This window comes from Oncorhynchus masou, chromosome 30, assembly GCF_036934945.1.
Source record: "Oncorhynchus masou masou isolate Uvic2021 chromosome 30, UVic_Omas_1.1, whole genome shotgun sequence".
Lineage (NCBI taxonomy): Eukaryota > Metazoa > Chordata > Actinopteri > Salmoniformes > Salmonidae > Oncorhynchus > Oncorhynchus masou.
The window spans coordinates 1240166-1267679 of NC_088241.1; the positions used below are offsets into that span (position 1 = coordinate 1240166).

The 27514-nt window shown below is 46.8% G+C and overlaps 1 protein-coding gene across 2 annotated transcripts; it reads right to left on the reverse strand.

The window, feature by feature from the left end:
- Positions 1 to 66: 66 nt before the first annotated feature.
- On the reverse strand, positions 67 to 25899 carry otoa (otoancorin). Of its 2 annotated transcripts, none has more exons than XM_064947463.1 (29): positions 25812 to 25899; positions 24331 to 24405; positions 24036 to 24148; positions 21546 to 21567; positions 21301 to 21343; positions 21016 to 21196; positions 20687 to 20755; positions 19735 to 19928; positions 19236 to 19576; positions 10683 to 10801; positions 10396 to 10538; positions 9787 to 9895; positions 9017 to 9241; positions 8595 to 8756; positions 7501 to 7641; positions 7366 to 7421; positions 7105 to 7225; positions 5341 to 5459; positions 4821 to 4956; positions 4132 to 4325; positions 3941 to 4031; positions 3608 to 3779; positions 3287 to 3477; positions 2945 to 3097; positions 2672 to 2814; positions 2468 to 2604; positions 2231 to 2328; positions 1143 to 1335; positions 67 to 589 (listed from the first exon to the last, which is right to left on the reverse strand). In XM_064947463.1, the coding sequence occupies exons 2-29, from the start codon at positions 24386 to 24388 to the stop codon at positions 510 to 512; spliced, it is 3804 nt and encodes a 1267-aa protein (XP_064803535.1). In that variant the 5' UTR covers positions 24389 to 24405; positions 25812 to 25899; the 3' UTR covers positions 67 to 509. The 2 variants fall into 2 exon arrangements, with proteins under 2 accessions (XP_064803535.1, XP_064803537.1); XM_064947465.1 differs by having other exon boundaries at positions 24331 to 24408; positions 25812 to 25881.
- Between the last annotated feature and the right edge of the window lie 1615 nt (positions 25900 to 27514).

Sequence of the window (27514 nt, forward strand, 5' to 3'; positions counted from 1 at the left end):
TTATATTCTGAGTCTCTTTTGAACTTCTGTCAGTCGTAACAATCCATAGAGTAAGTGATAGTAGGTTCATAATCTTTATTATTAACTTAGTCTTCCACTTCCTATCTTGTCAGCACTGGATTAGCACCCATAATCCTAGTCTTGTGATCCCAACACTCAGAAAACAACCAATGCAGAACACCGACTCACACATCATTACATGCTCCAGCGTTGCCCTACTAGAAGAGACCCACCATTGCAACAAAGATATAGACAGATACATATTTCTTTAACAAATAGAATAAAAATATCTTAAGTGCCTTTACATTGTCACAGGTATCTGCTTTGATGTGCTCAAGGCCTGCTCTGGCTTAATCTAGAATAGTTGTTTTTAAAGAAGCAGGATATAAAGTTATATTTGTAACTGTTAAATGTGTTAAAATATGCCATATTATTGACACTCTCTTCTTGTTCAACACATGCATGAGTAGTTCCATATGTCATGCGTATCTATTGGATGTGTAGTTTCACTACAGGACAAACCCCAGCAGTAGGAACAAGAAGGGCTGCATAAAGACTCCAACTCCCAGAGTTCCCAGCATAGATGCTCCTGGTGGAGAAAAAATAATACATTAAACCACTTGACCTTCTCTCTCTCCTGCCTATACATCTTCATTTCAGTTTCTTCCTCATAGTCTAGTCAACTCTTCCTCTTACCTGACCACAGGAGCATTCCTTTATCTCTACCCATCTCTCACTCATGTTGTGTTCATAACCTCTCGTAAAGGTGTAATTACCAGCATATGACTGGGAAATATCCACTTGTCAATAAGGCAGGTAGCCTATTGGTTAGAGCGTTGGGCCAGTAACCGAAAGGTTGCTGGATCAAATCCCTGAGCTGACAAGGTCGTTCTGCCCCTGAACAAGGCAGGTAACCCACTGTTCTCCGGTAGGCCGTCGTTGTAAATAAGAATTTGTTCTTAACTGTCTTACCTAGTAAAATAAACAAATCTGTGAGCTCAGCTTGTTTGCCATTAGCCAATCGACATTCTCAACTAGTTCAAAGCACTAAAACACTTTACAAGTAGTATTTTCTGAGTTTCCCACTTGTTATGAATGCAGCATTCATCTCTTCCCCTCCCAGTCCCCTCTCTCCTACTCACCTGAGAGTTGGGGCTGGTTTCTGGGTGGGTTTGTAGTTGGTTCTGCGCGGTCATAGGCCACTCGGTCATAGGCCACACCCAGAGCATTGCCAAGAGCGGCCCGTTGTGCCTCCCCCAGCACTGCCCACTGTGCACTGGTTACCATGGCAGCATTGTCAGGACCCAGGGCCTTCAGCTGGCTGGTTGAGAGTGCCTGATCAGAAGTCAGAAGAGTATGGAGTGCTGGGTTCAAAAGTCACCAATTTTTTTGTAAACCTAGTAATTAGAAAACCTCAGTGGAACACAGCGGAGATAGAGAAGAGCCCCCTAAGCAAACTGGTTCTGGGGGTCTGTTCACAAACAAACCCCACAGAGCCCCAGGACAGCAACACAATTAGACCCAACCAAATCATGAGAAAACAAAAAGATAATTGCATTGGAAAGAATTTACAAAAAAACAGAGCACCCTATAATGCTATTTGGCCCTAAACAGAGAGTACACAGTGATGGAATACCTGACCACCGTGACTTACCCAAAATTAAGGAAATCTTTGACTATGTACAGGTACAGACTAGGTGAGCATAGCCTTGCTATTGAGAAAGGCTGCTGTAGGCAGACCTGACTCTGAAGAGAAGACCTGCTATGTGCACACTGCCCACAAAATGAGGTGGAAACTGAGTTGCACTTCCTAACCTGCCAAATGTATGACCATACGAGAGACACACATTTCCCACAGATCCACGAAGAATTCGAAAACAAACCCAATTTTGATAAACTCCGATAACTACTGGGTGAAATATCACAGTGTGCAATCACAGCAGCAAGATTTGTGACCTGTTGCTCCAAGAAAAGTGCAAACACTATTGTCAATACAACCCATATTTGTTTATTTATTTTACCTTTTGTACTTTAACTATTGGCATATCATTACAACACTGTACATAGACATATGACATTTGAAAAGTGTAATGTTCACTGTTCATTTTTTATTGTTTATTTCACAATTGTTTATATATTTTACTTGCTTTGGCAATGTAAACATGTTTCCCATGCAATAAAACCCTTAATTTGAAATTGATAGAGGGAGGCAGGGAAAGAGTATACTCACAGCGAGGCGGTCTGGGGGGATGAGGGGAACGCTGGTCGGACTGAGGAAGGAGAAGGCAGAGGGACTGAGAGAAAGAAACTCTGACAAACTCAAACCAGCTGGAGAAAAGTGAGATAAAGCAGAGAGAGAAAGAGAAGGGATGAGAAATGGCTTACATTTTAAAATGTATTTCACAAAATAAGTGAGAGCAATAGTGTGTGAGAGAGAGAAAGAGGGGAACAGAGGAATGTATCTGACCCATGATGTTGCCCAGAGAGTTGACCAGAGCCTCGGTCCATCCCTGTGTTTCTCCAAACACAGCCACCGCACGCTGCTTCAGAAGCTCTGTTACCGCCAGGGGGCACTGCACCTCGCCCACCGACTGTACTGCCTCCCTATAGAGATATATAACACATTTAAAAACAAGCTCACGCAAACACACACGCATTGTCCATGTCTGACCTGAAGGCATCAGTGTTGAGTTGACCAGTCTCCTCAGTGTTCAGACCACAGATGAACTGGTCCAGTCCCACCAACTCCACAGCTCCCAGTTCTCCCACTGTCTCATTAATACGCTCCACAAAACCCCTCCACACAGCCTCCCTCTGCCAGGGACCAGACATGATCATCATTAGAGTCTCTGTGTGTGTGTGTGTGTGTGTGTGTGTGTGTGTGTGTGTGTGTGCGTGCGTGCGTGCGTGCGTGCGTGCGTGCGTGGCTTCATATATACAGTACCTGTGGTTGTGTCCAGGAGCAGCGGGAAAGTGTCTCCAGAGTGTCCAGGGAGGAGAAGGGGAGGCTGGCCAGCTCAGTGAGGTTGAACCCCTGAGAGACACAGCCCAGCTGGAGCACCTGGCTCTCATTCAAACCTGACACTGGACCCCAGGCCTGTAGTACAATATAGTAAAGCACAGCTCACTCAACAGCAGAACATAAAAAGATGCTCACCCCTGCACTTGAGATTCTTCTAACTTCTGTGAAATGGCCCCAAGATTTAGACACTGATCTAAGGTATGTTTCAGAACCCCCAAGACTTGAAGAGGGTAAACTGATCTGTGCCTGAGCCTGGCAATCTACCTGGATGGCCTTCTCTCTGAGCACCACTAGTTGCTCGGCGCTGTAATCAAGGACCTCCCCCAGCGTTTCCACGGCAGCGGTGATTGTGCCGGCGTCCATCTTGGAGAGCTGGGCTGGGCTCCAGTAGACATTGGCTCCGCCCAGTTCCTCCAACAGAGACACAGTAAGGCCCACCTCCCCCTGAGGGAGAACTAGAGAGAGAGGGTCCAGGGAGGTTGTGGTAAATGTATTGTAATGTACATCTTTATTATGTTCATATTCAAAATAATCCCACACACATTCTTATCTGCACCTTAGGTGTGTGTGTTTCTCCTCTCTCACCTGCTCTCCTCCTGCGCATGGACATTACTTCAGATGAGGAGGTGGAGAGAGAGAAGAGTTTCCATCGCAGGGCTGAGAGGTCCGGACCCCTACTAAACTCCTGAGGAGGGTTAGGGACCGGAGGGCTGGGTAGGCTGTCCATCAGGTCAGACAGAGTCTCTTTCAGCCACGACTAGAGGGGGGAGAAGCCAGGGTAGAAAGTAAAAGAGCCGAGGTTATCTTCATTTTTTGAAATTCACAGAAACACAAGCGTAGACAACATCAGGGAGAGACTAATTAGGGGCCTTTCATATGTGGTTGTCAGGGAGATCATGGTGATAGAGAGCCACTGACCTTAAAGCGCAGTGAGCGGACAGCAGAATCATCCAACAGGAGGAGAGGACCCAGGGATTTGATGGTGTCAGCTGTCCAATCAGACGGGTCACTTTCAAAGGAGAGAAACAATAATAATTGTATATTCGTCAATTTTTATTTTGACAGTAGCAGTTCTATCTAGAAAGGTTAGAGGATGTGCTTGTTCGTACCCATATGTATCATTGAGCAGCTGGAAGAGCGCCCTCCAGTGGCGTGGAGGAATCTGTTTGCAGGAGGCCAGGACCTGCACGCTGGAGTTGAGGACCTCAGGGGCCAGGAGGGCCATCTGAGAGGGAGCCAGCTCACACAGCAGCGACCCCAGACTCAACACCTCCTCACTGGACAACTTTGACATGTTCCTCCCCTGGGGACACAGGGGTGCACCGGGCTCTGTCACTCATTGCAGTATGTGTGTGTGTGTGTTTGTGATTTACACTGAAGATTAGGGTTAGGGTTGGGGTTGAGGCTAGGGTTAAGGTTGAACTAGGTTGTGGACATGAAGCTAGGGTTAGGATTAGGGTTAGGATTGAACTGGGATGTAGACATAAACCGAGGGTTAGGATTAGGGTTGAACTGGGATGTAGACATGAACCGAGGGTTAGGATTAGGGTTGAACTGGGATGTAGACATGAACCGAGGGTTAGGATTAGGGTTGAACTGGGATGTAGACATGAACCGAGGGTTAGGATTAGGGTTGAACTGGGATGTAGACATGAACCGAGGGTTAGGATTAGGGTTGAACTGGGATGTAGACATGAACCGAGGGTTAGGATTAGGATTGAACCTTGGATGTAGACATGAACCGAGGGTTAGAATTAGGGTTGAACTGGGATGTAGGGATGTAGGGTTGTGTGTTTACCAGGCAGTTCAGAGCTCTGTTGGTCAGTGTGGGGCGAGAGCGAGAGGTGAGAGGCAAAGAACTCAGGTTGGCCTCTTTCATCTTCTTCATGAACACAGCACATACAGAGGCAGGTAGACTGGCTATCTTCTCAGCCCTGAGAGAGAGAGAGAGAGAGAGAGAGCGAGAGAGAGAGAGAGAGAGAGAGAGAGAGAGAGAGAGAGGGAGGGAGGGAGAGAGAGAGAAATATATAGTATATGTGTGTGTCAGTGTGTTGGGGCCCCCCACCCCCAAAATAGCCATTTTCCCACAGACATTACCTGCTGATTGATTCTTAATGTATTATCCCACAATTGAAAATATTTATTTCATGTATGTTTTTAATTTCAGGAAATTCTGAAATTTATAGGGGATACACTTAAAAAAAATCATTTGCATAAAAACAATAGGTCAGAATGGCCCCCTGGACAGCTGGGGATGATTTCAATTGAAACCCCTGGAACAAGGCAACATCTGCCAGTGTGTGTGTGTGTGTAATCACGGCAGGTGAAGCAGCAGCAGGGTGGGGATCTCCTCCAGCTCTGTGTCTGTGATGTTGTTGAAGTAGCCTGCTCTCTTTTTCTCCAAACCTGCAAACAGACTCTGTGCAGTACAGCACACCTGACAGACAAAGTGAGAGGGCGGGAGATAAACGTGTGTCTCAAAATCAATGTAAAAATAGCCCCTAAGCATGTCATAACCAGCCTGACCTCAGAGCTATAGGAAACAAACTTGTATGTATTTCTGAGCATCTCGAAGACGTATGATATCTACTAATGGCCTAGTTACTATAAACAGACATTAATTTAGGAAGGTTGGTCGGAGAGGATGAGTGGGTGTAATCCGCAACCATCTAACAATCCAAAGGTTGCGTGTTTGAGTCGTGTCGAGGGCAATTGTAGCTTTTTATACAACGGGTGAGTCTAATCCTGAATGCTGATTGGTTAAAATCACATTCCAGCCGGTGTCTATTCCATAAATTACCACTGGCTAAATCTGTCACGTTAAAATGCCTATTTACTCTATTCCACCTGACTGCACAATCCACTGTCTCATCAGCCCAGCCAGGCAATTTATAAACGTGATCTCCACTATAAGAAGCATCTAGACATTATCTCACATTTCTTTTAGACAGTGTTTAGTTTTCAACAGCGGAGATTTGTATAAACCTTTCCGTCTGTCTCTCCGACATTTGCAACATTGTTTCAATATTCAAATTTGACTCCAGGTGTCCCACGTGTCGGGACGAGACAGACAGGCAGTCAGCGTTTCTCATCCAGTCGAAATCATGAATCAGCGGGCATCATTTTCATGGATATATACAAAGAAAGAAATGTAAATTGAAAAAATGTCAAACGAAACGAAGTGCAGCTAGTTTGCAGCCTTTCCAGCTTCCATTTGAAGTGATTGTGTTCGCTGTGTTGTTGGCTCGCTGTGTTGTTGGCTAGCTGTGTTGTTGGCTAGCTGTGTTGTTGGCTCGCTGTGTTGTTGGCTAGCTGTGTTGTTGGCTAGCTGTGTTGTTGGCTCCTCTGAGTCCTGACCAGTAAGCATATTTTCTATGCCAGCGAAATCGCGCACCATTTGCTCATTGTTATGGATGTATCCAAATAAATGTCACTAGAAAACAGCTCAAACAAATGCAAATGCAGCTACTTTGCTACTATTCTGTCTGCAACCATAGATTTGTGTCAGAACAATATATTGTAGAAGGATGAAATAGTATGAATAAATTAATCCAAATAACGTTAATGAAAATATGTCAATCATTATTTGAATATGTTGGTAACCCGTTGTATAAAAGTGATAATGCCAGAGAAGGTGTTGTTTTGAGGATATATTGGCACAGCTTGCTGCCTGAGACAAATAACACCCGTGCCAATATATCCTCCAAACACCGTTTTATCAGGCATTATCACTTAATTAGCTAACCCTTCCCTAACCCTTATTCTAAACTTGACCCAATTCACCTAACATTCTATGCAAATGATCCTAACCTTTGTTGTTAGTTCACCTAACCACGAACGTAACAAGCAACCTGGTCTCAGAGAAATACATATAAGTCCTCCAAGATGTTTAATAACTTACATCATCCAATTCGTATGCTATTGTACGACCAGGTAAGATGTATGATACTATGCATCCTCTAATTCATATGATATTCTATGACCGCTACTCCATTCATAATGTAACCTAATGTAACCTATCAGTTGTCACAGATTTACATACAGAACAGTAGGAGTTGCAGTCATCACTTGTGTGTGTGTACCTGTGTCTTAGAGAGCCAGCGTGGAGTCTCTGTCACAGCTTGGACCATCTCCATGACGCCACTTTCAGCCACCTTTTCAATCATCTCACAGGACACGCCCTGCATCGCCGAGCCCAGCTTCCTGTCATCATCATCATTTACATTGTAGTCATTAGGCAGATGCTCTTATCCAGAGCGACTTACAGGAGCAACTACCTTGCTTATCATCATCATCCTCATCATCAGTACCATCAAAAACTGTATGTGTGTGTGTGTTCTCACCGCATGTCTGTAAGTGTCATCTTCTTGCCTAGGATATTTCTGACCAGAAAGGCTGACTGCAAGACAGAGAACAGTGTGTAATGTCACACCAGTGGCTGTAGTCCCCAGAGTTGCATTCAGAAGACACACACACACCTGTGCACGTGTCCACTGCTTGCCCTCCAGTTGGTCGAGGGAGGTCAGGTTAGCCCTGTCCAGGGTGGTCAGGGATAGGCTGGACAGCAGAGAGGCAGGGACTTTCTGGATCAGCTCTGAGGCATTCACATCCCCGAGCAGCTACACACACACACACACACACACACACACACACACACACACACACACACACACACACACACACACACACACACACACACACACACACACACACACACACACACACACACACACACACACACAACTTTAGGAGCAACCTGAACTATCTTTGCTGCACATCTCATTTTCTGCTATGACTTCTCCCTCCCTTCCCCTTTCACCCCTCCCTTGCCCTTTCACCCCTCCCTTGCCCTTTCACCCCTCCCTTGCCCTTTCACCCCTCCCTTGCCCTTTCACCCCTCCCTTGCCCTTTCACCCCTCCCTTGCCCTTTCACCCCTCCCTTGCCCTTTCACCCCTCCCTTGCCCTTTCACCCCTCCCTTGCCCTTTCACCCCTCCCTTGCCCTTTCACCCCTCCCTTGCCCTTTCACCCCCTCCCTTGCCCTTTCACCCCTCCCTTGCCCTTTCACCCCTCCCTTGCCCTTTCACCCCTCCCTTCCCCTTTCACCCCTCCCTTGCCCTTTCACCCCTCCCTTGCCCTTTCACCCCTCCCTTGCCCTTTCACCCCTCCCTTGCCCTTTCACCCCTCCCTTGCCCTTTCACCCCTCCCTTGCCCTTTCACCCCTCCCTTGCCCTTTGAGTTTGAGTTGATTTTATTTTTACAGGGACAGTGCACATTAATCAACGTTTCAGTAAAAGTGTCAGTTTTAGCCAGCTGGCTAATTTTCAACCGCAGTCCCTGGACAGGTTATTAAAAACAATTACAATATAGATAATCATTGAGCAGTGAGCACATGCAGAGCAACATAGGACAAGCAAGACATAGCATACAGACAGAGCAACATAGGACAAGCAAGACGTAGCATACAGACAGAGCAACATAGAACAAAAAGCAGCAAGACAAAATTCATAAAAGCAACAAAGTGTTTCCACACCTCACAAGCTACAGAAAACACCCCTCCCTTCCCCTCTCACCCCCTCCAACAATGCTTTTCTCTGTAGACTGGTCATCTTTTGGCTCATCATGTCCAGACCCTCATTACCCAGAAGCCCCTGGGATTTGACCTTCCTGAGGACAGAGGAGGCCACGCCCGTCACAGCTGAACCCAGAGACATTAACTCCTTACCAGACACCTCCTGAGAGAGAGAGAGAGAGAGAGAGAGAGAGAGAGAGAGAGAGAGAGAGAGAGAGAGAGAGAGAGAGAGAGAGAGAGAGAGAGAGAGAGAGAGAGGGAGGAAGGAATGAGAGTTTTTAGAGCTGCTCTCTATTTGACCATTAGTTCCTACCTCGGCCCCTCATACTATAGGAGAGGATCACCTAAACATTCCAGTTGAGAAGCCTGTTAATAGTACTGGCTGAGCCAAAGGCATATTTATAAGAGTAACACCTCTCTCACCTGCTTCCCCTGCAGTAGTTTATTGGCCAGTGTTTTGGCCTGGGTCAGACCCCACTTCACCTCTGACCCCAGTGACATCAGGGTGTCCTTGAGGGCGTCGGGGGAGAACTGGGAGAGATGGAAAGGGGAAAGCAGCGTAACACCGGGACCCAGCGCATGCAGCAGCTCAGGACTGGAATCATCCACAGATGATGACATCACAGTGTTGACGAGCTTCTTCTTCAGCTGGAAGGAGGAGGAGGAGGGGAGAGGAAGAGGAGGGTTAAAAATAAACACCACAGATTATTCCCATAATTGTTCTCTGTAAAATCCTAACTTTAGTGATTCCTGAGTTTTAAACTATAAACTACAACAACTTTGGAAAGACTGAGAGAGACAGAGAGAGAGAGAGAGAGACCGAGAGGGAGAGAGAGAGAGACCGAGAGGGAGAGAGAGAGAGACCGAGAGGGAGAGAGAGAGAGAGACCGAGAGGGAGAGGGAGAGAGAGAGCGAGAGGGAGAGAGAGAGCGAGAGGGAGAGAGAGAGACCGAGAGGGAGAGAGAGAGAGACCGAGAGGGAGAGAGAGAGAGACCGAGAGGGAGAGGGAGAGAGAGAGAGAGAGACCGAGAGGGAGAGAGAGAGAGAGACCGAGGGAGAGAGAGAGAGAGAGAGAGAGAGAGACCGAGAGGGAGAGAGAGAGAGAGAGAGACCGAGAGGGAGAGAGAGAGAGAGAGACCGAGAGGGAGAGGGAGAGAGCGAGAGGGAGAGAGAGAGAGAGACTGGGGGCATACCTTGTTGACTCCAGAGTTGCTACAGTCATCAAGTTGAGAGAGGAGGAGCCGGCTCATGGAGGAGTTTAGGGTTGGGGCGTCATCATAGAAACATGCCAGCGAGCCCAGTCTGGATAGGAAAGGGTCAGAGGTCATAGGTCAGAGTTTAGGTAAATACCCTACTGGCTATTCAGTACCGTGTTTGGTAAGTCATCCAACATCTGTTCTGAACTCTCCTCCCTTGTTTGTTTGTCATATTTCTGTGACTAAGCTCATGCTCAAGGATGTATGTAGATCTGGCTAATTCAGGGAAATGATAACCTAACCGTCAATACCTATTTTGTTTAGTGAAGTAATTATGAACCTACAGGATGGTCTGAACAATTAGCAAAATTAATGGTAATTTGCATGTCCAGCACAGGGGGTTGGTGGCACCTTGACTGGGGAGGATGGGATCAGAGTAATGGCTGGAACGGAATGAATGGAATGGAATTGAACTCATCAAACACATGGTATCTATGTGTTGATACCTTTCCATTCTAGCTATTATTATCAGCCGCCCTCCCCTCAGCAGCCTCCTGTGATGTCCAGGTGATACAGCTCCAGTCCTTCTCTCAGGCACGTACAAACCTGTCCAGGTTCTGGACCAAGTCCCCTCTCTTCTGGGAACACTCTCTGATCTTCTGGAGTATCTTTCTGCCCTGAAGAGGAGGGAGCCCCCCCACCCCTCTGAAGGAGGAAGAGAACTGGGGCGAATGGAAGAATGGACACAGCTAGGGAAAGAGAGAGATAGTGGGGAAGACAGATAGATTAAATAGCAGTTGTAAAATAGGGGACTGTGATCTGTTTGAGGGTCTCAGTGAGTTTGATGCGATCCATTAAAAAGCAGTGTGGGGAGAACGACAACAAACAAAGACCTGGTCGTTGGGGATGGTTTGGATGTCGTCCATGGGCAGCCCGGAAAGGAAGGGCCCCATCATCTTCATCACATCCATCTTCAGCCACAGCAGCCTGGGAGGACAGGGGCTGGGCATTACTGGAGAGAGAGGAGGGTGGCAAACACACAAACACAGTTGGCACACACACATACAGGGCAGAGTAGTACTTGAACAGAAACATGATGTCACAACAGTGGTTGTAGTCACCAGAGTTGTTTTCAGTAGACACACGCACATGCGCGCAAACACACATGCAGATGTAATAAACATATAAACACACTGCAGAGTGAAGATCTGTGTGACACACACGCAAATCAGGTGTTGTGTCTCGCATAAACACACACCTCTCCGTTGTCCTTTGGACATAACTCACTCTCCCTTTTCAAAGCCGCGGGAAGTAGTTTTGGGGTGATTTTTCAGGGGGTGCTGCAACACACCCTACTTCCCGCATCTATGTCCCTTTTCATGCCTCTCCTCCTCTTCCTCCTCTTCCTCCCTCCTTTCTTTACTCTGCTTCGGCCTTCTCCTTTCCAGCTTGTATCTTTCTCTCTTTCCTCCATGCTCTTCTCCTCTCCTTTCCAGCTTGTATCCTTCTCTCCTTCCACCCTTCTCTTCTCCTCTCCTTTCCAGCTTGTATCCTTCTCTCCTTCCACCCTTCTCTTTTCCTCTCCTTTCCAGCTTGTATCTTTCTCTCCTTCCTCCCTGCTCTTCTCCTCTTCTTTCCAGCTTGTAGCCTTCTCTCCTTCCTCCCTGCATCTCTCCTTTCTAGTTTGTATCCTTCTCTCCTTCCTCCCTTCTCTTCTCCTCTCCTCTCCAGCTTGTGTCCTTCTCCTTCCTCTCTGCATCTCTCCTTTCCAGCTTGTATCCTTCTCTCCTTCCACCCTTCTAATCTCCTCTCCTTTCCAGCTTGTATCCTTCTCTCCTTCCTCCCTGCTCTTCTCCTCTCCTTTCCAGCTTGTATCCTTCTCTCCTTCCTCCCTGCATCTCTCCTTTCCAGCTTGTATCCTTCTGTCCTTCCGCCCTTCTCTTCTCCTCTCCTTTCCAGCTTGTATCCTTCTCCTTTCTCTCTGCTTCTCTTCTTTCCAACGTGTATCCTTCTCTCCTTCCTCCCTGCTTCTCTCCTTTCCAGCATTTATCCTTCTCTCCTTCATCCCTTATCTTATCCTCTCCTTTCCAGCTTGTATCCTTCTCTCCTTCCTCCCTGCTCTTCTCCTCTCCTTTCCAGCTTGTATCCTTCACTCCTTCCTCCCTGCTCTTCTCCTCTCCTTTCCAGCTTGTATCTTTCTCTCCTTCCTCCCTTCTCTTCTCCTCTCCTTTCCAGCTTGTATCCTTCTCTCCTTCCTCCCTGCATCTCTCCTTTCCAGCTTGTATCCTTCTCTCCTTCCTCCCTTCTCTTCTCCTCTCCTTTCCAGCTTGTATCCTTCTCTCCTTCCTCCCTTCTCTTCTCCTCTCCTTTCCAGCTCGTATCTTCTCTCCATCCTCCATGCTTTTCTCCTCTCCTTTCCAGCTTGTATCCTTCTCTCCTTCCTCCTTTCTCCTCTCCTCTCCTTTCCAGCTTGTATCCTTCTCTCCTTCCTCCCTGCTCTTTTCCTCTCCTTTCCAGCTTGCATCCTTCTCTCCTTCCTCCCTGCTCTTCTGCTCTCCTTTCCAGCTTGTATCTTTCTCTCTTTCCTCCCTTCTCTTCTCTCCTTTCCAGCTTGTATCTTCTCTCCTTCCTCCATGCTTTTCTCCTCTCCTTTCCAGCTTGTATCTTTCTCTCCTTCCTCCCTTCTCTTTTCCTCTCCTTTCCAGCTTGTATCCTTCTCTCCTTCCTCCCTGCATCTCTCCTTTCCAGCTTGTATCTTCTCTCCTTCCTCCCTGCTCTTTTCCTCTCCTTTCCAGCTTGCATCCTTCTCTCCTTCCTCCATGCTCTTCTCCTCTCCTTTCCAGCTTGTATCCTTCTTTCCTGCCTCCCTGCTTCTCTCCTTTCCAGCTTGTATCCTTCACTCCTTCATCCCTGCTCTTTTCCTCTCCTTTCCAGCTTGCATCCTTCTCTCCTTCCTCCATGCTCTTCTCCTCTCCTTTTCAGCTTGTATCCTTCTTTCCTTCCTCCCTGCTTCTCTCCTTTCCAGCTTGTATCCTTCTCTCCTTCCTCCCTGCTTCTCTCCTTTCCCGCTTGTATCTTTCTCTCCTTCCTCCCTTCTCCTCTCCTTTCCAGCTTGAATCCTTCTCTCCTTCCTCCCTTCTCTTCTCCTCTCCTTTCCAGCTTGTATCCTTCTCTCCTTCCTCTCTGCTTCTCTCCTTTCCAGCTTGTAGCTTTCTCTCCTTCCTCCCTTCTCTTCTCCTCTCCTTTCCAGCTTGTATCCTTCTCTCCTTCCTCCCTGCTCTTCTCCTCTCCTCTCCAGCTTGTATCCTTCTCTCCTCCCTCCCTGCTTCTCTTTTTTTCCAGCTTGTATCCTTCTCTCCTTCCTCCCTGCTCTTCTTCTCTCCTTTCCAGCTTGCATCTTTTTCTCCTTCCTCCCTTCTCTTCTCCTCTCCTTTCTAGCTTGTATCCTTCTCTCCTTCTCTCCTTCCTCCCTGCTCTTCTTCTCTCCTTTCCAGCTTGTATCTTTCTCTCCTTCCTCCATGCTCCTCTCCTCTCCTTTTCAGCTTGTATCCTTCTTTCCTTCCTCCCTGCTTCTCTCCTTTCCAGCTTGTATCCTTCTCTCCTTCCTCCCTGCTTCTCTCCTTTCCAGCTTGTATCCTTCTCTCCTTCCTCCCTGCATCTCTCCTTTCCAGCTTGTATCCTTCTCTCCTTCCTCCCTTCTCTTCTCCTCTCCTTTCCAGCTTGTATCCTTCTCTCCTTCCTCCCTTCTCTTCTCCTCTCCTTTCCAGCTCGTATCTTCTCTCCATCCTCCATGCTTTTCTCCTCTCCTTTCCAGCTTGTATCCTTCTCTCCTTCCTCCTTTCTCCTCTCCTCTCCTTTCCAGCTTGTATCCTTCTCTCCTTCCTCCCTGCTCTTTTCCTCTCCTTTCCAGCTTGCATCCTTCTCTCCTTCCTCCCTGCTCTTCTGCTCTCCTTTCCAGCTTGTATCTTTCTCTCTTTCCTCCCTTCTCTTCTCTCCTTTCCAGCTTGTATCTTCTCTCCTTCCTCCATGCTTTTCTCCTCTCCTTTCCAGCTTGTATCTTTCTCTCCTTCCTCCCTTCTCTTTTCCTCTCCTTTCCAGCTTGTATCCTTCTCTCCTTCCTCCCTGCATCTCTCCTTTCCAGCTTGTATCTTCTCTCCTTCCTCCCTGCTCTTTTCCTCTCCTTTCCAGCTTGCATCCTTCTCTCCTTCCTCCATGCTCTTCTCCTCTCCTTTCCAGCTTGTATCCTTCTTTCCTGCCTCCCTGCTTCTCTCCTTTCCAGCTTGTATCCTTCACTCCTTCATCCCTGCTCTTTTCCTCTCCTTTCCAGCTTGCATCCTTCTCTCCTTCCTCCATGCTCTTCTCCTCTCCTTTTCAGCTTGTATCCTTCTTTCCTTCCTCCCTGCTTCTCTCCTTTCCAGCTTGTATCCTTCTCTCCTTCCTCCCTGCTTCTCTCCTTTCCCGCTTGTATCTTTCTCTCCTTCCTCCCTTCTCCTCTCCTTTCCAGCTTGAATCCTTCTCTCCTTCCTCCCTTCTCTTCTCCTCTCCTTTCCAGCTTGTATCCTTCTCTCCTTCCTCTCTGCTTCTCTCCTTTCCAGCTTGTAGCTTTCTCTCCTTCCTCCCTTCTCTTCTCCTCTCCTTTCCAGCTTGTATCCTTCTCTCCTTCCTCCCTGCTCTTCTCCTCTCCTCTCCAGCTTGTATCCTTCTCTCCTCCCTCCCTGCTTCTCTTTTTTCCAGCTTGTATCCTTCTCTCCTTCCTCCCTGCTCTTCTTCTCTCCTTTCCAGCTTGCATCTTTTTCTCCTTCCTCCCTTCTCTTCTCCTCTCCTTTCTAGCTTGTATCCTTCTCTCCTTCTCTCCTTCCTCCCTGCTCTTCTTCTCTCCTTTCCAGCTTGTATCTTTCTCTCCTTCCTCCATGCTCCTCTCCTCTCCTTTTCAGCTTGTATCCTTCTTTCCTTCCTCCCTGCTTCTCTCCTTTCCAGCTTGTATCCTTCTCTCCTTCCTCCCTGCTTCTCTCCTTTCCCGCTTGTATCTTTCTCTCCTTCCTCCCTTCTCCTCTCCTTTCCAGCTTGTATCCTTCTCTCCTTCCTCCCTGCTCTTCTCCTCTCCTTTCCAGCTTGTATCCTTCTTTCCTGCCTCCCTGCTTCTCTCCTTTCCAGCTTGTATCCTTCACTCCTTCATCCCTGCTCTTCTTCTCTCCTTTCCAGCTTGTATCTTTCTCTCCTTCCTCCATGCTCTTCTCCTCTCCTTTTCAGCTTGTATCCTTCTTTCCTTCCTCCCTGCTTCTCTCCTTTCCAGCTTGTATCCTTCTCTCCTTCCTCCCTGCTTCTCTCCTTCCCGCTTGTATCTTTCTCTCCTTCCTCCCTTCTCCTCTCCTTTCCAGCTTGAATCCTTCTCTCCTTCCTCCCTTCTCTTCTCCTCTCCTTTCCAGCTTGTATCCTTCTCTCCTTCCTCTCTGCTTCTCTCCTTTCCAGCTTGTAGCTTTCTCTCCTTCCTCCATGCTCTTCTCCTCTCCTTTTCAGCTTGTATCCTTCTTTCCTTCCTCCCTGCTTCTCTCCTTTCCAGCTTGTATCCTTCTCTCCTTCCTCTCTGCTCCTCTCCTTTCCAGCTTGTAGCTTTCTCTCCTTCCTCCCTTCTCTTCTCCTCTCCTTTCCAGCTTGTAGCTTTCTCTCCTTCCTCCCTTCTCTTCTCCTCTCCTTTCCAGCTTGAATCCTTCTCTCCTTCCTCCCTTCTCTTCTCCTCTCCTTTCCAGCTTGTATCCTTCTCTCCTTCCTCTCTGCTCCTCTCCTTTCCAGCTTGTAGCTTTCTCTCCTTCCTCCCTTCTCTTCTCCTCTCCTTTCCAGCTTGTAGCTTTCTCTCCTTCCTCCCTTCTCTTCTCCTCTCCTTTCCAGCTTGTATCCTTCTCTCCTTCCTCCCTGCTCTTCTCCTCTCCTCTCCAGCTTGTATCCTTCTCTCCTCCCTCCCTGCTTCTCTTTTTTCCAGCTTGTATCCTTCTCTCCTTCCTCCCTGCTCTTCTTCTCTCCTTTCCAGCTTGCATCTTTTTCTCCTTCCTCCCTTCTCTTCTCCTCTCCTTTCCAGCTTGTATCCTTCACTCCTTCCTCCCTGCTCTTCTCCTCTCCTTTCCAGCTTGTATCTTTCTCTCCTTCCTCCCTTCTCTTCTCCTCTCCTTTCCAGCTTGTATCCTTCTCTCCTTCCTCCCTGCATCTCTCCTTTCCAGCTTGTATCCTTCTCTCCTTCCTCCCTTCTCTTCTCCTCTCCTTTCCAGCTTGTATCCTTCTCTCCTTCCTCCCTTCTCTTCTCCTCTCCTTTCCAGCTCGTATCTTCTCTCCATCCTCCATGCTTTTCTCCTCTCCTTTCCAGCTTGTATCCTTCTCTCCTTCCTCCTTTCTCCTCTCCTCTCCTTTCCAGCTTGTATCCTTCTCTCCTTCCTCCCTGCTCTTTTCCTCTCCTTTCCAGCTTGCATCCTTCTCTCCTTCCTCCCTGCTCTTCTGCTCTCCTTTCCAGCTTGTATCTTTCTCTCTTTCCTCCCTTCTCTTCTCTCCTTTCCAGCTTGTATCTTCTCTCCTTCCTCCATGCTTTTCTCCTCTCCTTTCCAGCTTGTATCTTTCTCTCCTTCCTCCCTTCTCTTTTCCTCTCCTTTCCAGCTTGTATCCTTCTCTCCTTCCTCCCTGCATCTCTCCTTTCCAGCTTGTATCTTCTCTCCTTCCTCCCTGCTCTTTTCCTCTCCTTTCCAGCTTGCATCCTTCTCTCCTTCCTCCATGCTCTTCTCCTCTCCTTTCCAGCTTGTATCCTTCTTTCCTGCCTCCCTGCTTCTCTCCTTTCCAGCTTGTATCCTTCACTCCTTCATCCCTGCTCTTTTCCTCTCCTTTCCAGCTTGCATCCTTCTCTCCTTCCTCCATGCTCTTCTCCTCTCCTTTTCAGCTTGTATCCTTCTTTCCTTCCTCCCTGCTTCTCTCCTTTCCAGCTTGTATCCTTCTCTCCTTCCTCCCTGCTTCTCTCCTTTCCCGCTTGTATCTTTCTCTCCTTCCTCCCTTCTCCTCTCCTTTCCAGCTTGAATCCTTCTCTCCTTCCTCCCTTCTCTTCTCCTCTCCTTTCCAGCTTGTATCCTTCTCTCCTTCCTCTCTGCTTCTCTCCTTTCCAGCTTGTAGCTTTCTCTCCTTCCTCCCTTCTCTTCTCCTCTCCTTTCCAGCTTGTATCCTTCTCTCCTTCCTCCCTGCTCTTCTCCTCTCCTCTCCAGCTTGTATCCTTCTCTCCTCCCTCCCTGCTTCTCTTTTTTCCAGCTTGTATCCTTCTCTCCTTCCTCCTGCTCTTCTTCTCTCCTTTCCAGCTTGCATCTTTTTCTCCTTCCTCCCTTCTCTTCTCCTCTCCTTTCTAGCTTGTATCCTTCTCTCCTTCTCTCCTTCCTCCCTGCTCTTCTTCTCTCCTTTCCAGCTTGTATCTTTCTCTCCTTCCTCCATGCTCCTCTCCTCTCCTTTTCAGCTTGTATCCTTCTTTCCTTCCTCCCTGCTTCTCTCCTTTCCAGCTTGTATCCTTCTCTCCTTCCTCCCTGCTTCTCTCCTTTCCCGCTTGTATCTTTCTCTCCTTCCTCCCTTCTCCTCTCCTTTCCAGCTTGTATCCTTCTCTCCTTCCTCCCTGCTCTTCTCCTCTCCTTTCCAGCTTGTATCCTTCTTTCCTGCCTCCCTGCTTCTCTCCTTTCCAGCTTGTATCCTTCACTCCTTCATCCCTGCTCTTCTTCTCTCCTTTCCAGCTTGTATCTTTCTCTCCTTCCTCCATGCTCTTCTCCTCTCCTTTTCAGCTTGTATCCTTCTTTCCTTCCTCCCTGCTTCTCTCCTTTCCAGCTTGTATCCTTCTCTCCTTCCTCCCTGCTTCTCTCCTTTCCCGCTTGTATCTTTCTCTCCTTCCTCCCTTCTCCTCTCCTTTCCAGCTTGAATCCTTCTCTCCTTCCTCCCTTCTCTTCTCCTCTCCTTTCCAGCTTGTATCCTTCTCTCCTTCCTCTCTGCTTCTCTCCTTTCCAGCTTGTAGCTTTCTCTCCTTCCTCCATGCTCTTCTCCTCTCCTTTTCAGCTTGTATCCTTCTTTCCTTCCTCCCTGCTTCTCTCCTTTCCAGCTTGTATCCTTCTCTCCTTCCTCTCTGCTCCTCTCCTTTCCAGCTTGTAGCTTTCTCTCCTTCCTCCCTTCTCTTCTCCTCTCCTTTCCAGCTTGTAGCTTTCTCTCCTTCCTCCCTTCTCTTCTCCTCTCCTTTCCAGCTTGAATCCTTCTCTCCTTCCTCCCTTCTCTTCTCCTCTCCTTTCCAGCTTGTATCCTTCTCTCCTTCCTCTCTGCTCCTCTCCTTTCCAGCTTGTAGCTTTCTCTCCTTCCTCCCTTCTCTTCTCCTCTCCTTTCCAGCTTGTAGCTTTCTCTCCTTCCTCCCTTCTCTTCTCCTCTCCTTTCCAGCTTGTATCCTTCTCTCCTTCCTCCCTGCTCTTCTCCTCTCCTCTCCAGCTTGTATCCGTCTCTCCTCCCTCCCTGCTTCTCTTTTTTCCAGCTTGTATCCTTCTCTCCTTCCTCCCTGCTCTTCTTCTCTCCTTTCCAGCTTGCATCTTTTTCTCCTTCCTCCCTTCTCTTCTCCTCTCCTTTCTAGCTTGTATCCTTCTCTCCTTCTCTCCTTCCTCCCTGCTCTTCTCCTCTCCTTTCCAGCTTGTATCCTTCTCTCCTTCTCTCCTTCCTCCCTGCTCTTCTCCTCTTCTTCCAAGCTTGTTTCCTGTATTTCTCATAATTTCCTTCCATTTGGTTTTCCTTTAGGTGTCCCACCTTTCAATGGTTTGTTCTCGTTCTCATTCTACTCCTCATTCCTTTCCTCTCTCCCCCTCTTGATTTGGGTCCTCTCATCCTATTTATCTTTCTCTTTCTCCGGTTTGAATTGAAGAGATTGATCATTAGTATTTGGGTCATAAGGTACAAAACAAGACTGTTTCTAAGAGCTTGATCAATCAAAGATACAAAACAAGACTGTTTCTAAGAGCTTGATAAATCAAATATACAAAACAAGACTGTTTCTAAGAGCTTGATCAATCAAAGATACAAAACAAGACTGTTTCTAAGAGCTTGATCAATCAAAGATACAAAACAAGACTGTTTCTAAGAGCTTGATCAATCAAAGATACAAAACAAGACTGTTTCTAAGAGCTTGATAAATCAAATATACAAAACAAGACTGTTTCTAAGAGCTTGATCAATCAAAGATACAAAACAAGACTGTTTCTAAGAGCTTGATCAATCAAAGATACAAAACAAGACTGTTTCTAAGAGCTTGATCAATCAAAGATACAAAACAAGACTGTTTCTAAGAGCTTGATCAATCAAAGGTTGCTGTAACATCTAAAATCTCAACTAAACATATTTATATCAGTATTTAGTTTAATTATAATAATGAATAATGTAACATATTCTATCTCTGCAGAGGTGGTTCTCACCTGTCATATCAGGCTGTGGTGGTCTAGCAGGCCAGTTCTGTCCTACTTCTGGTCTGAGTGTCTGTCTTGGCTCCTGTTCTGGTTTAGGTGTCTGTCCTGGTTCCTGTGCTGGTCTGTGTGTCTGTCCTGGTTTCTGTTCTGGTCTGTGTGTCTGTCCTGGTTCCTGTTCTGGTCTGTGTGTCTGTCCTGGTTTCTGTTCTGGTATGGGTCTGGGGCGCCAGGCTGCAGCAGTGTGGCTGCAATTGTAGTTGTTCTGGGCCACCCGCTCCTTGGCCCACTCTCTGATCTGAACACGCTGCTCCTCAGAGAGAGACCCAAACACCTCTCCCAGCATCTTCATCCTGGAACCAGACCATACTGTTACCACACACACACACACACACACACACACACACACACACACACACACACACACACACACACACACACACACACACACACACACACACACACACACACACACACACACACACACACACACACACACACACACACACACATCTCTTCCAGGTGGGGGTTCTGTATCCAGGGAGGCAGGGTCATCTGTCGTGGGGGCATGTTTTGTAGGAGGGGTTTAGCGGCCCACACCAGCCTCCCATAATCCTCTGGTTCCATGTTGTCTCCACCCTTCATCATCAGGGCAACCCAAGAGAGGGGGGCAATGAACGCTCTCAGGAAACACTGGGGACCAGCCTGAGAGAGAGAAAGAAAGATGCTGCGTTTGGGAAGTAAAACAGGAGCATTGTTGAAGCCAGGTTATAATCTCATGCTAGGGATAAACCTGTCACACCCAACGCAGGAGACGAGAAGCAGGTACAGGAAGTGAACCATTTAATATAGACGGACACACAGTGGAACAAGAACAGCGTCTGGACATAGATATGACACGACAAACAATACTACTACAGGGAACAACACAGAGCAGACATATATGCAGGGACAATCAACACAGTGAGGGAGTCCAATGAGCACAGCTGCATGTAATGATGGTAACAGCTGCGTATAATGACGGGTAGCCTGACGCCCTCGAGCGCCAGGGAGGGGGAGCGGGAGCAGGAACCACGACTAGTGGGAGGGCTGAAGATGCAGTATTAATGATGGTAACAGAGCGCCAGGGAGGGGGAGCAGGAGCAGGAACCACGACTAGTGGGAGGGCTGAAGATGCAGTATTAATGATGGCAACAGATCGCCAGGGAGGGGGAGCGGGAGCAGGAACCACGACTAGTGGGAGGGCTGAAGATGCAGTATTAATGATGGTAACAGAGCGCCAGGGAGGGGGAGCGGGAGCAGGAACCACGACTAGTGGGAGGGCTGAAGATGCAGTATTAATGATGGCAACAGAGCGCCAGGGAGGGGGAGTGGGAGCAGGAACCACGACTAGTGGGAGGGCTGAAGATGCAGCATTGTTGAAAAACAGCTTGTAATTGGCTGAGGGCTTGAGTGACACTGACCGAAGAGTTCCTCATGTGCTCAATGAAGCTTGGTAGACTGGAACAGTTCCACATCCTCTCTGTCACGTTCTAGAAAGAGAGAGATAGAGGAACATTTATTAAAAATGTCATCATCTTATGCCTTTTACTTTAATAAACAGGTTATAAAAACCACTGTAAAACTTTACATAAAACAAGACCAAATATGGCCTTTGTGTCTAAAATGGATACAATCCCCATTATGTAAATAATTGTTTGCAACACTCCTGGTGTAGAACTAGAGTACTGTCAGTGTATTTGCATATTTTGAATATATCTAGCTATGTAAATGAAGATGAATGTTGAGGTACCCATTCACGGTCAGAGTCAGGGTATTTCATGGTGCTATTGGGCTGGAAATAGAAGCGGGAAGCAGAGTCCATGTCTGTGTCTGAGTAGGTATCTGTTTCCTCAGCAGAGAGGGAGGTGAGGAGAGAGTGGAAGTGGGAGAGAGGGTTGGGACGAGACATGCTGTCTTCCATTTGCACCCCACTGATAGAGAGAGAAAGAGAAAGAGCGTGAGAGAGAGCGAGAGGGGGGGCTAATTTGTAGATCCATTAATTTGCAAACACACACACACACATGGGTCACCTTACCTGTTATTAAAGGGGTTGTCCATCGTCATGGGTAACAGGTGTCCTGTAGCATAGCAACCATGCATTAAGAAACACACAGGAAAAAACAAGATGATGTAATACGCATTATCAAACTGTTTTAATGTATGCAACAATAATGTGGTGCTGTTTCTAGCATGTTGTTCATAAGCAATATTATTACAACGATACATTAGTGATACCCTCTGTGTTTACTAGGTTAGAGGAGGTATGTGCTGGGTCCTCACCCATTTGCAGGCATCTCATCATCTGTGGGGACAGAGGGACACCAGAATGAACTATGGAACTGTTAACCTACAGTACAAACTGAGGTATAAGGTCATACCCCTTTACAGTGAGGTGTGAGACAGCCTCGCCAGTCAGCCTTCTAGGGAGTCACAATACACATAGCAGGTGCAGGAGTCTGTGTAGGGCTTAAACTACAGCTGGGGATGGTGTAACTGAAACATCAACATAGACCAACTGTGATCAGTACTGTAGAAACATCACCCACAGGTGTGTGTACTGATCAGTACTGTAGAAACATCACCCACAGGTGTGTGTACTGATCAGTACTGTAGAAACATCACCCACAGGTGTGTGTACTGATCAGTACTGTGGTAACATCACCCACAGGTGTGTGTACTGATCAGTACTGTGGTAACATCACCCACAGGTGTGTGTACTGATCAGTACTGTGGTAACATCACCCACAGGTGTGTGTACTGATCAGTACTGTGGTAACATCACCCACAGGTGTGTGTACTGATCAGTACTGTGGTAACATCACCCAGAGGTGTGTGTTTGATCAGTACTGTAGTAACATCACCCAGAGGTGTGTGTACTAATCAGTACTGTAGAAACATCACCCACAGGTGTGTGTACTGATCAGTACTGTGGTAACATCACCCAGAGGTGTGTGTTTGATCAGTACTGTAGAAACATCACCCAGAGGTGTGTGTACTGATCAGTACTGTAGTAACATCACCCAGAGGTGTGTGTTTGATCAGTACTGTAGAAACATCACCCAGAGGTGTGTGTACTGATCAGTACTGTAGTAACATCATCCAGAGGTGTGTGCACTGATCAGTACTGTAGAAACATCACCCACAGGTGTGTGTACTGATCAATACTGTAGAAACATCACCCACAAGTGTGTGTACTGATCAGTACTGTAGAAACATCACCCACAGGTGTGTGTACTGATCAGTACTGTAGAAACATCACCCACAGGTGTGTGTACTGATCAGTACTGTAGAAACACCACCCACAGGTGTGTGTACTGATCAGTACTTTAGGAACATCACCCAGAGGTGTGTGTACTGATCAGTACTGTAGAAACATCACCCATAGGTGTGTGTACTAATCAGTACTGTAGAAACATCACCCAGAGGTGTGTGTACTGATCAGTACTGTGGTAACATCAGCCACACGTGTGTGTACTGATCAGTACTGTAAAAACATCACCCACAGGTGTGTGTACTGATCAGTACTGTGGTAACATCACCCACAGGTGTGTGTACTGATCAGTACTGTGGTAACATCACCCAGAGGTGTGTGTTTGATCAGTACTGTAGTAACATCACCCAGAGGTGTGTGTACTGATCAGTACTGTAGAAACATCACCCACAGGTGTGTGTACTGATCAGTACTGTGGTAACATCACCCAGAGGTGTGTGTTTGATCAGTACTGTAGAAACATCACCCAGAGGTGTGTGTACTGATCAGTACTGTAGTAACATCATCCAGAGGTGTGTGCACTGATCAGTACTGTAGAAACATCACCCACAGGTGTGTGTACTGATCAGTACTGTAGAAACATCACCCACAGGTGTGTGTACTGATCAGTACTGTGGTAACATCACCCAGAGGTGTGTGTTTGATCAGTACTGTAGAAACATCACCCAGAGGTGTGTGTACTGATCAGTACTGTAGTAACATCATCCAGAGGTGTGTGCACTGATCAGTACTGTAGAAACATCACCCACAGGTGTGTGTACTGATCAGTACTGTAGAAACATCACCCAGAGGTGTGTGTTTGATCAGTACTGTTGTAACATCACCCAGAGGTGTGTGTATGATCAGTACTGTGGTAACATCAGCCACACGTGTGTGTACTGATCAGTACTGTAAAAACATCACCCACAGGTGTGTGTACTGATCAGTACTGCAGAAACATCACCCAGAAGTGTGTGTACTGATCAGTACTGTAGAAACATCACCCACAGGTGTGTGTACTGATCAGTACTGTAGAAACATCACCCACAGGTGTGTGTACTGATCAGTACTGTAGAAACATCACCCACAGGTGTGTGTACTGATCAGTACTGTAGAAACATCACCCACAGGTGTGTGTACTGATCAGTACTGTAGAAACATCACCCACAGGTGTGTGTACTGATCAGTACTGTAGAAACATCACCCAGAGGTGTGTGTACTGATCAGTACTGTGGTAACATCACCCAGAGGTGTGTGTACTGATCAGTACTGTGGAAACATCACCCAGAGGTGTGTGTTTGATCAGTACTGTGGTAACATCACCCAGAGGTGTGTGTTTGATCAGTACTGTGGTAACATCACCCAGAGGTGTGTGTACTGATCAGTACTGTAGAAACATCACCCACAGGTGTGTGTACTGATCAGTACTGTAGTAACATCACCCAGAGGTGGTCAGGTAAGGCAGGCGATAGACTATTGATTGATTGGTTGATTGATTGACTGGTTTTTTGATTGATTACCAGTTTCTTGGCCATGTCTTGGAAGCGAGCGGGTGGAGATGGGAAGCCTGGGGTCGCGGGGTCAGGGTCAAGCATCATGGGAGACATCGGTGACATTGTATCTGGGTAGAGGGCTGAGAGGGGCATATCGCATACACAAACACACGCATGAGCACGGACACACACACGTCTCCAAACTGTCAACATGTTACGTGTGTATGCTACACTTGTTTCCCGTTTGGATCTAACTGTAATTTACTAATGATCCACTGTTGCAAAATGGAAGAGGGTTAGGCCTGGTGCGTTTACTGCTTACCTGAGACTGCATGGACTAGGAAGAGGAGGAGGAGAGCCTTCACCCCTGGTGAAGCCATGGTGGAATTGTTCAACTCTGCTTTCAAGAGGAGGAGGAGAGAGGTGATGTCAGCCTTTTGTAAACATCAATTCTAAATGTGGAATCATTCTAATTTCCCACCTTTCGCTAAACGTAATTCTAATATTGTTTCTATCTATTGTGCATCCCTTTGTTCTCAGTAAAAGACAACTTTTATTGTCGGAAAATTGTCAGTTGGACAACGTGTCTCCATGTGAGCCAGGTCTCAGGGATACTGGGGTATATTCTTTAAGGCTTCCTCCTCTGAGGCTGTGAGCTCACAGCTGCCTAGCTACCGCCCTAGTTACCCACCTAGTTACCTGCCCCATGGAGTAAGTCCACTGGGGGTAATGGAGAACATGCTGAGAAAAACATGTACTTTAATTGATGTTATGTCACGCTCTTTATCCATCTCTCTATCTTTCTCTTGGTTATAATTTGCCTTTCTACAGTACTCTTTTCCTCCTCTCTCTCTCTCCCTCCTCCTCTCTTTCCATGTCTCTCTTTCAAAACCACTGCTTTCCTTTCATCGCTTCTGTAAGTCATTTGCATATGGCTTCCGAAGATTTGACTTCTCATTTGGGTTTGGCCTTGAGGTGTGTCATGCAATCTGCCTGTCTGAGCGTGGTGATTCTGGGGTTTATGGTCATAATTACCAATCACAGAATTATTTCACTATATGAATATACATTGGTTACAAATATTGGTCTCCTCTAAATACAGTCCTGTCTATTCTGAATATCTTATTCATTTGAATTAGTTCATTAGTCCATTTTTAATACTCTGGCCTTGCACATTAGTGATGCATTTTTCATAGATTAACTATTCATAGATTGATGGTGGCTTTTTAAAAGTATTATAAATATACTTCTCCTGTGAGACAGATCATTGTTTACTTCAACATTTAAAAAACAACACACTGTCAATCCTTATTAGATAATGATGCAATTGACAGAGCAACAACACACAACCAACACAGTTCTAACCATTATGGAGGCCACAACCAACACAGTTCTAACCATTATGGAGGCCACAACCAACATAGTTCTATTCATTATGGAGGCCACAACCAACACAGTTCCAACCATTATGGAGGCCACAACCAACACAGTTCTAACCATTATGGAGGCCACAAACAACACAGTTCTAACCATTATGGAGGCCACAACCAACATAGTTCTAAACATTATGGAGGCCACAACCAACACAGTTCTAACCATTATGGAGGGCACAACCAACACAGTTCTAACCATTATGGAGACCACAACCAACACAGTTCTAAACATTATGGAGGGCACAACCAACACAGTTCTAACCATTATGGAGGCCACAACCAAAACAGTTCTAACCATTATGGAGGCCACAACCAACACAGTTCAAACCATTATGGAGGCCACAACCAAACCAAATATAAATGTACTTACTGAATGGTGTTTTCTTTTTGGATGTAGAGTAGAATATGTAACAGCAGTATGTTCAGCAGGAGAAGAGTGTATGTGTCCTTTCTCCCTCCCTCCCTCCTTCTTTCTCTCTCTCCCTCCCTCCCTCCCTCCCTCCCTCCCTCCCTCCCTCCCTCCCTCCCTCCCTCCCGGGAGGTTACCTGTACAGGTGTCAGACCAGGTGCATACGCTCTGTGTGTGTGTCTCATACAAGCCAGAGTATTGTGTGTGGGAATGATATGTTGGCCATGTTACAGTAATCAGGCCTTAGTTCACAGTCATTTTATGTCAAAGACAATCATTATCATACTATATCAGAGAGAAATACATTCTCAGAGAATAAATGTTTTGTGTCTTGGAAAAAGGCTTAAAATCTCTTTTACGTAATCTTTTCAACTGACTCAAACACAGGTGAACTTTCAAATACACATTAACATGAAAACATCAAACCCTGAACAAGTGATTCATTTCAACTTGTACCTACTCCAACATGAGTACATTTAAATGTAACCGTTATTTAACTAGGCATGTCAGTTAAGAACAAATTCTTATTTACAATGACGGCCTACCCCAGCCAATTGTGCACCGCCCTATGGGACTTCCAATCACAGCCAGGCCTGGATTCAAACCAGGGACTACAGTGACACCTCTTGCACTGGACTGCAATGCCTTAGACCGCTGTGCCACTCAGGAACCCATAAATATAATCATCATGACCGGACATTAGGTGTACCAACAACATTGACACACCAATAGTACTTCCCCTGCCTCACAGTTACATATGGCTAGACACACAGCAGACTATGGTACTGTAGGTTACCACACGGAGAGGCCAGTTGTAAGGTTCTGTTCCTAAACCTAGCAGCAGACACAGTGGCCTACCCTCCCCATGGAGCAGGCTGTCTGATAAACAACAAGCCAGCTCACTGCAATCCCCCAGGACGCATCTCTAATTAGCAGTAATGATGACACTCATTAGGAAAAGGAACAGTACCTGCAGCACATTTACCAGCTTGTTACTACTTTAAAGACTTATTTGGCATTGTCATGCATGAGGGGTTGCTGGCTAAAGCAGAAACAGAAAGGCTACCAAGGTACATGCATGGTGCAGTGGCATGCTTCTGAACATGAACAACAATAGTTGAGTATCCATCCAATGTAGCTAAATAAGGGGTGCATTCTAAAGAGAAATGGCGTTACGGGGCAAACCACCACCAGCACGCAGAGCCAGAGCCAAGACATCTGTTCATTTTTCAAATTACCAGAGGGTGGCAGCAGAATCAAGAAAGCTAAAACCATGTCCACATGTTTGGTGTTAGAGGTTATTTATAGATAAGGTAAGCCTACAGACGGACCCTTATAGATAAGGTAAGCCTACAGACTGACCCTTATAGATAGGGTAAGCCTACAGACTGACCCTTATAGATAAGGTAAGCCTACAGACTGACTCTTATAGATAAGGTAAGCCTACAGACGGACCCTTATAGATAAGGTAAGCCTACAGACTGACCCTTATAGATAGGGTAAGCCTACAGACTGACCCTTATAGATAAGGTAAGCCTACAGACTGACTCTTATAGATAAGGTAAGCCTACAGACGGACCCTTATAGATAAGGTAAGCCTACAGACTGACCCTTATAGATAGGGTAAGCCTACAGACTGACCCCTATAGATAAGGTAAGCCTAC